This window comes from Myotis davidii, unplaced genomic scaffold, assembly GCF_000327345.1.
Source record: "Myotis davidii unplaced genomic scaffold, ASM32734v1 scaffold425, whole genome shotgun sequence".
Taxonomy (NCBI): domain Eukaryota; kingdom Metazoa; phylum Chordata; class Mammalia; order Chiroptera; family Vespertilionidae; genus Myotis; species Myotis davidii.
In genome coordinates this window covers 2901476-2910194 of record NW_006296413.1, presented here as the reverse complement: position 1 = coordinate 2910194, position 8719 = coordinate 2901476, and the positions used below count along the sequence as shown (strand labels likewise).

At 52.7% G+C, this 8719-nt stretch overlaps 2 protein-coding genes across 3 annotated transcripts in view; one reads left to right on the top strand and one right to left on the bottom strand.

Annotated features, from left to right (window-relative positions):
• The window catches only part of NPAS4 (neuronal PAS domain protein 4), a 5586-nt gene extending 4737 nt beyond the window's left edge, over nt 1-849 (top strand). Inside the window, exon 8 of one of the 2 annotated variants that reach the window (XM_006771555.1) lies at nt 102-849. In XM_006771555.1, coding sequence (XP_006771618.1) covers nt 102-130 — 29 coding nt within the window. In that variant the 3' untranslated portion in view covers nt 131-849. The remainder of the gene's footprint in view (nt 1-101) is intronic. The other variant, XM_015569047.1, reaches the window with a different exon arrangement.
• Nucleotides 850-3852: 3003 nt separating this feature from the next.
• MRPL11 (mitochondrial ribosomal protein L11) lies at nt 3853-6514 on the bottom strand. Its single transcript, XM_015568963.1, has 5 exons — nt 6319-6514; nt 5954-6049; nt 5412-5505; nt 5159-5320; nt 3853-4100 (listed from the first exon to the last, which is right to left on the bottom strand). The coding sequence occupies exons 1-5, from the start codon at nt 6439-6441 to the stop codon at nt 4027-4029; spliced, it is 549 nt and encodes a 182-aa protein (XP_015424449.1). The 5' UTR covers nt 6442-6514; the 3' UTR covers nt 3853-4026.
• Nucleotides 6515-8719: the final 2205 nt, after the last annotated feature.

Genomic DNA, 8719 nt, shown 5'->3' with positions numbered 1-8719 from the left:
GTGGGCCAACAATTTGAAGCCCATACTATGTGCCACATCCTCAGCCTATCTTTCCTAATAGGCCTACTGATTGTCCTCTCTCTCTCTCTCTCTCTCCGCAGATGGAAGTGGAGGGGAACCAACGTTTTGAATAAGTCTGTGACTTAACGTCGTCAAGTATGGCATATTGTCATCAAGACGTGGAGCTGCTCTCCACCCCCCCGGGACTGTTGGGGGGATTCTAGGGGCTGGAGGGGGATATATCTGATTCCCCAGGCCCTGCAGGATTGGGTGGGGGGAGGAGGGAGGGCTAGGGAGGGGAGCTTCTTTTTAATATTTAGAGACTTCCAGCAATCCCAGTTTCCATTTCAATCTGTATTCACTCGTAGTGAGTTTCCTTGAATGGGATTTCAAGTGGAGAATGGGGGAGTCTCACTTCCCCCCTGCGCTGCCCCATGGGCTTGGGCCAGTTCTCCACGCCTGGGGGCCAAGCCACCCCTGGGCCTTGGTGGGGGAAAGGCAGCACCCATTCGGGCCAGCCTGTGCCCCGAGGGGCTCTTGACACCCACGTAGAATTCTCTACACACCAGTAACGGGATTTCAATTCCGATGGACTCTGCCGCCCTGGCGGCCTTCTTGTGACTTTTGCGCCCCACACCTGGGGTGGGGGGCGTGAAGAGACGCTACGTTTCTTTCCGATGGAGGAAGGCAGACCTGCCGCTGTCACACGTGTGCTTGCACGAGTGCGTGTACCTGGTGCAGGACTCACCCGGCTGCCAGACTGCCTGGGCCTGCCCAGGTGGCCACCTCGTGGTGCTGTGGTGACTTTGTAGCCAACTTTATAATAAAGTCCAGTTTGCCTTTTTGGTACCTCTGGTGTCATGCTGTAAAGAGGGAAGGGCGGGGGGGGGGGCGGACCTGAGAAGGAGGCCAAGATGGGAGTGTGGGGGTCTGAAAGTAAAGCCTGGACCTGCAGACAGCCTGGCTGTCTTGGTTCTTGATTCACTCATTCGCTCATTCCTTTGTTCATGCAACATCTGAGTGCACAGTGTACTGTCCACCCTGTGCTGGAAGCTGGAGAGTTTGGAGCTGAAACAGCAGATGCCACAACTTGCCTTCAAAATGCCAGAGGGTATTGGCATCCCCTCCGTGTTCAGGCTTGAAGTGCTGACAGTGTGAGAGCAGCAGACGGGCCTGGGGATGGGTAGCGGATTCCGCTTGGCATTTTCCTGGGGGTGGGTTGGAAGTCTCAGGACATGAGTTTCTCTCTTCAACCTGGTCCTGCAGGGAAACAGCTTCCCTTGGTGGCCTGTTGGCAATGATAACCACCTTGCGTGGGCCTTTCAGCTGACAAACACTTTTATATCCCTCATCCACTGCAGCGAAGCCTCTCAACAGGCCTATTAGTGCCATTTCAGTAATGAAGAAACGGCGTGTCACAGGGAAAAAGTGATTTCCCCCGCAGTCGGTGAGAGCCGTAAGTGGGCAACAGGTCATCTGCATCCGAGCCCTGGGCCGGGTCCTCTGCCCCCATAGCCCGTGAACCACCATCTCAAATCACCCCGTCCCAGTTACCCGAGAGGGCAGGCTTGAGCTGGAGCAGGGAGCCTCTTCCCTCCAGGTCTGCATACTACAGCTTTCAAAAATACTGTTTTCCTCCGAGCCTGAGGGCCCAACAGCCACAGGGCATGGTAGGGGAAAATGAAAATTAGGAGACAAAAAGGCCTGGATTTAAATTCACCAACATTTTGCTGAGTGGAACCTGAGCCTCAGTTTCTTCTCAGGTAAATTGGGGCTGGAGTCCAGCCGGTGTGGCTCAGTGGTTGACTGTCCAGTTATGAACCAGGAGGCCCAGGTTGTGGGCTGGACCCCCAGTAGGGGGTGTGCAAGAGGCAGCTGATCAATGATTCTATATCATCATTGATGTTTCTATCTCTCTCTCCCTCGCCCTTCCTCTCTGAAATCAATAAACCAAAATATATAAGAAAAAAGCACTTCACTGGTGATTGGTGGAGGTGGTGGGTGATAGGAGAGAGTGTGCGTTTCGTTGAGAAGGCAGGTGACTTCAGAAAGGGACCCTGGCCACCAAGTTAGTTGGAGAGAAAAAAATTAGAAGAGCCAATAGCTCCACCTGCTGGACAAAGAAGTGTCTGCTTCTGTTCCTCTCAGAGCTTTATAGCTTAGACCAGATGAATGGATATACTGAGGCCCAGGGAGAGGAAAGGACTCGCCTAATGGCATTCTCACATCTGACTCTCAGCCAGTTCTCTTCCTACCGATTCCAAACTCTGCCCTGGGAGCAGAACGTAGGAGAAAGAGCTCAAGTTTTGGGGTCATGAGGGCTGAGTTCAAGTGCTGGCTCTGCAGCCTCATTTCTTCATGTGATGAATAGTATTTACAATACCTACATGTGGCAGTGTTCTGGGTGCTGGCAATGCAACAGCGAACAAGGCACAAGGTCCCTGGGCTCACAGAGCCTGCATTCTAGCTGTGGGAGACATTTCAAAAACTAAATAAACAGTCTGCGAGAAGTGCACAGTATGTCGTTCCGTAAGGGAAAGAACCAGTTCTCTGAAGGCAGGAACTGTGTCTCTCACATTTATTCTGTAGTAGGAGCTCAGTAGTAGGAGCACTGAGCCCAGTACCTGATAATAAACCACTCAAAAACTGTTCTGCAAATGATGTTCCTCCTAAGTTTGTGGATGTGTGATATATATTAAATGTTTATTGATTTTTAGAGAGGAAGGGAGAGGGACAGACAGAAATATCATCAATTGACTGCCTCCTGCACACCTCCACTGGGGATCGAGCCTGCAACCTGGGCATGTGCCCTTGCTGGGAATCAAACCGTGACCTCTTGGGTCATGCTCAACCACTCAATCGTACCCAGCAGGGCTGTATAGATATTTTTTAATACAAACAAAATACCCAACAGTTATTTTATTGCTGCTTCTGAGGACTTGGTTAAATGAATTACAGTCCACCCACAAGACAAAATACTAAGCAGTCATCAAAAACTGCTTAAAGAAGATAATGAAAAACGTTCTAAATAATTGCCAAGTTAAAAGTAAAATACAACAGTATCTAGAGTATGACACCACTTTATTTTTTTTTAAAAAAGTTACATATAAATACATGCACGAAGAAAAAAGAGTAGAAAATATACCTAAATACTGTTAGGTGTCTCATCTGGGTGGTGGGATTACCCAAACTGGAGTGTGTTATTTTCCAAATCTCAGTGCAAAACAAAGAGACTAGCATGTAACAGGTGTTCAGTAAACGTGAGTCCATTTCTGCCCCGACTCCTCCTCTCTTCTCTGCAAGGACAAGTCCTTGATGCTCTGGGGAATGGGGGGAAAGAAAAGGCCAGGGCTTCCTCAGGTCTTCTCCCGCCTCGGGCAGGGACCTCCTGAAGTTTGCTTCTTCCGTGGGTCTGTAGCCACGAGCCCAAAAGTTCATATTCAGCTAACACCTGATCCAGTGCCAGGATCAGCTTCGTAGAGGGACCTGAGGCACTTGTGCTGCAACACTGTTCGGGCTGTGACCTGAAGTCACCACAGGCGTCTGTTTCTGTTGAACTGGCAAGTCCCCAAGAGTTAAGAAATGTTTCTGATTACAGCACAAGCAACATCTGCTGCTTCTGTACACACGAGCCCCAGCGTTCGGAGCCCCCACCTACCCTGCTCGTTTTGTCATCGGTGGGGAGGAGGGCTACTACTCCGACCTCTGCCACCGATTCAACCTGGACAAGTTGCTCTGCTTGGCTGAGCCTCGGATCATGTATCTGAGAAGCAGCATGAAGAGCCCTACTGTCTGTGTTGCCACCATCAGTAACTGGTCCCTTTTCCCTAGGGCCCTAAGACAGAACTCAGAGAGGGTGACAAAAGATGTTTATTTAGGCTGAATCCTCTGATACATCCATATGTGTAAAAATATATAATCTAAGTCAGGGCAATGATAATCAGGTTGGTGTCATCTCCCCTTCTCCCCTTCGGCACAGCCTTCCCAGCTGCTCCCTTCAAAATTCTGGAGTGTGCAGGACAGGGGTCACTTCTTGGCAGCGGCAGCTTCTGCCTGAGCTGCTAAATCGGCCTCTTTCTGAGCCTCCAAGAATATGGAGGCTGCGGGTACAAAAAAACAGACGGTAAGTGAGAGGCCCACGTCATTGTCTCAGAATCCTTTCTCCCCTCCTGGACTCCTCCTACCTTTGCTCATCTGTTTCCTGTGCCAGGAATGTCACCCCACCATCCTCACCACCTCTGCCTTCTGTTCCCTTCTTTAAGCCCTACGGTCCTTTGAGGCCCCGGCTATAACTCAGCCCAGACGAACGGGCTCTTCCTCTGTGCCCCACAATACTTTGTGCAAGAAAGCCTTTGGGCATGCGTGCCTCCCTCTGAACAGGAACCGGACGTACTCATTTCCGTGCTCTCAGCAAAAGTAAAGATTTGAGAAAAGTGAAGCCCATTCTTGTTCCCTGCTTAACCCCACTTCTTCTGGGAAATGACCGGCAGCAAAAGACCAGTAAAGGGCTGAGAGCTGCCCCTGCTGTTGCCTGCGCTAGACGCCCTCTCACCTAACATCTCACTTCGAAGACACAACTGCTGGTCATCTGAAGCCCAAGGTGGGGGCCCCTGTTGGCCTGGCCTCGGCCCCTGTTGGCCTGGCCTCTCTCACACTATTTCCTATTCTGCCTGTAACGCCGGATTGTATACCAGATTACAGTCAACTTCTCCGCTGCACTCTTTCACCTTCCATCCTTCACAGGCATCTCCACTTTTTGGAACGCTTGCCCCCAGTCCTTGACTCCCTTTTCCAGGTCTCGTCACCTCTCCTACAAAGTTCCCATTGACACACCAGGCAAGTCAGGAGTCCTACACCTCGTTCTCAAGACAGCTGTCGTTCACCACTGCCTGTCTGCAGTCTAATGCTCCATCTGTGCATCTGCCTCCAGCTCTGGACTGTGAGTTCCTTAAAAGTGGGGCCAAGCATGGCTATCTAGTTCCCTCTAACATGTAGAAGGCCCTTAACAAGTGCATTCAAATGAATGAATGGGGCTCCCAAGACTCTAAGGTCCTCTGACTCAGATGTGGACTCTCCCACTAATGGGCACACTCTGTCTTGCCCCAAAGTCAAGAGCTGTCCAGGTCCTCCCCTTGCACTGTGCTTCCCCAGAACACTCACTTCTTCACCACACGAATGCCCAGGGAGCGGGCAGAGCCGATGATGGAGCGGACAACAGAGGACAGGGGCATGTCCCGCAGGACGAAGGCATCGTCCTGAGCTTTGACACAAGCAATCTCATACACGTGCTTCAAGGTCACCAGGCCTGCCACCTCCTTCCCTGGAAAGAAGAAACAAATAGCCCTTTGGGTGTCACTGCCTCCTTCAGACACCCCCCCCCCCCAATCCCAGGGGCCTACCCCGACCCTTACCTGTCTGCCGGGCCCCTTTTTCAATCCCAGCAGCTGCCTTCAGGAAGTAGGTGACAGTGGGTTGTCCTATCTTGATTTCAAACGTCCTGTCAGGCTTAATGAAAAAGAAAAAAAAAAGGATATGCGATAATATCTCTCCCAACCCCAGCTGTCCCAACCGAGGGGACTTCTAACTTCCCGGCTCCCCTTCCCTTGAGTCCCTGTCTGATGGTGTCCCTCCAAAAGACCACAAAACCACAAGAGAAATAAATCTGTTGCAAACAGCCGTGTCCCCTCGGGTCCAGGCCCAGCTCTGCTCAGGAAGCCCCAAGGCAGTGAACGGCCAATGGAAGGCCTGTGACCCTGCGGGCGGGCTCGGAAAAGGGGCCCTCATCTCCCCTGCGTGGATGGGGAACGCGGGGCCCAGGAACAGGAGGAGACCCGCCCCGAGTGAGGAACGGGGAGGTGGGGGTGGGGGGCAACCCCCGGCGACCCGTCCTGAGCCTGTGGGCGCGGGGGGGAGAGGAAAAGGAGCTGGGCTCGCAGTCGCGATCGATCGGCACCTTCACGAAGATCTTGGTGGGCAAAGGGATGCCTTCTTTGATGTCCTTCGTCTTCTCGTTGAACTCTTTGCAGAACTGGTTGATGGAGACGCCTCGCTGTGGCGGAAGCACAGGGGCTCGTACAGGGAGCAAGGAGGCTCCCTCCCTCCCGCTTCCATCTCCAAGTCTCCCTGTCCCCTTCCTCTTCCCTCCACTCAGATCCAACGACCACTGAGAGCCGGTGCTCTGCAGGCAGCAGCCCTCTCTGTCCTCACCACAGTCTGCTGGGGACCGGCTGAGGAGGCGGGGCCTCCAGGAGGCACAGTGGCGTGTGGGTGGCAGAGCCGCGCTTGGAACCGAGGTCCCCTGGGTTCCCGAGTGCACACCTGCCCCAGGACGGGGCCTAGCGGGGGCCCCGGCATGGCCTGGCCCGCTCGCACGATGGTCCGGATCACGCCGCCGACCTCGGGTTTCTTGGCCCCCCGAGTGGCCCGGATGAGCTTCGACATGATGCGGGGTTCACTGCCTTCGTTCACTCGGGTCAACAGCAAGACCGACGGCTCTGGGCGCCGCCATCTTGTGTCAGAGGCCCCAGGACGGGGCCTAGCGGGGGCCCCGGCATGGCCTGGCCCGCTCGCACGATGGTCCGGATCACGCCGCCGACCTCGGGTTTCTTGGCCCCCCGAGTGGCCCGGATGAGCTTCGACATGATGCGGGGTTCACTGCCTTCGTTCACTCGGGTCAACAGCAAGACCGACGGCTCTGGGCGCCGCCATCTTGTGTCAGAGGTCACGGGTCCTCTCTTTAGGTTAGGGCTGGTGAAGCCCAAGAAGAGCAGAGTTGTTTCGGTCCTCCAACGAGTAAGACAAAGAGGGTGATATAAAGAAAAAAAACTTTTACTTTGCCATCTGGAGATAGAAGGACCCGAACGGTTCAGGTACACATATTTCTCCCGAAGAGCATGCAGGCAGTACTTCGGACAGCTAAACTCGAGAAGGCCCTTACTGTCCGCACAGCATTGTGGGTATGGTAGTTTTGACGGCTTTGCAAATCCCGCAGATGGCTGTGCGCTCGAGCCCTAGCGGCTGGACATGGCTCCTCTTCCTGCCTGTGAACTTGATGAAGTTTGGACCCACAATGTACACAGGATAAAAAAGATTCACTGGGCCCTAACCGGTTTGGCTCAATGGATAGAGTGTTGGCCTGTGGACTCAAGGGTCCCAGGTTTGTTCCGGTCAAGGGCATGTACCTTGGTTGCGGGTACATACCCAGTAGGGAGTGTGCAGGAGGCAACTGATCGATGTTTCTAACCCTCCTTCCATCTCCCTTCCTCTCTGTAAAAAAAACCCAATAAAATGCATTTTTTTAAAAAAAAGATTCACTGGGCTACGAGGAGAAAGAAGAAAGAGGGAAGTGGAGTGATGAGAAAGGTAGGAGTCCCACCCGGAAAGGCCAGTAGCCTGCTTCCCAGTGGGTTAATGGAGTCCAGAAAAGTGGTTCAGGCCAGAGGTCTGTGGGTGGCTAATACCACTCCACAAAGAGGCAGCAAGACCCTGGTGAGGGCCCTAGCTGGGTGGCTCAGTGGATAGAACTTAGTTCTGCGGACTGAAGGGTCCTGGGTTTGATTCCTGTCAAGGGCACATGACCGGGTTGCAGGCTCCATCCCCAGTAGGGGGCGTGCAGGAGGCAGCCGATTGATGATTCTCTCTCATCCTTGAAGTTTCTATCTCTCTCCCTCTCCCTTCCTCTCTGAAAGCAATATTAAAAAGGAAAAAAAAGACCCTGGGGAGGGAACAGCTGAAGGCTGGGCAGAAATGACTGCTTTGAAGGTGACATGGAGAGAACAGAGGAACTGCCAGCCCTGAAGGGCATGGCTGACCAGCTAGAGGCCTCTCAGGGTGAAGTCCAGTCAGGCCGTCTCCATGGGGACCTGTGTGAATGGATGACATTGGGTGCCAGATACATTCTGCTGAGATGTGTACTTGTCATACACAGTGCTCAGCCCGGTCCCCTGGAGGAAAGCAGAGACGGAGGAAGGCAGGGGGAGGAGTGGGCTGAGCTTCCTTCAGCCTTTGATTGAAGACACGGAGAGTTAGGAACCCAGAACTGCCCACTTACAGTTCACCCCTCTCCCTCAGCCCCCACAGCTCTCGCCAATCCTGCCATCCCCCGTGACTGCCCAGAGAGAAGGGGTGACATCCACTTTCTGTCTCTCCCAACATACACTTGGGGCAAGTCCCATCACCTCTGTAGACCTCACTTTTCTCAACTGTGAAATAATAATAATAATAATAATAATAATACCTACCACCCAGAACTGTTGAGAGAATTTAATGAGATTACCCAGGTAAGGTGCTTAGCTCAGGTCTGGCATGTGATGTATGGTAAGCACTCTCTAAGGGTTAACTATTATTATTGTCACTTCAGACTTCATCTTTCCTTGGCTGAACACTCAGACAGCCCCCTTTATGGTCTCTCTGCCTCCATTCTTGCCCCATCAATCTATCCTCTCCAACTCAGCGAGTCTCAGTTCCCTAAAACTTGTCAATGTCAATGCAGCTTCTTTTCCCAGAGTGTGGGTCTTGGTCCATCTGAGACACTTATTAAAATTCAGTTCTCTGGGATCCTCCTCCAGTCCCAGGGGATCCTCCTGAGACTCATTGCTTTGTAAACTAAACTCTACACTTGTTGGTATGGGATTCAAGACCTTGGAGCTAGCCAACTTCTCCATCCTGCTACTCCCTACCTCACACCATATCCTCAGCCACCCAGAGTGTGCACTTTCCT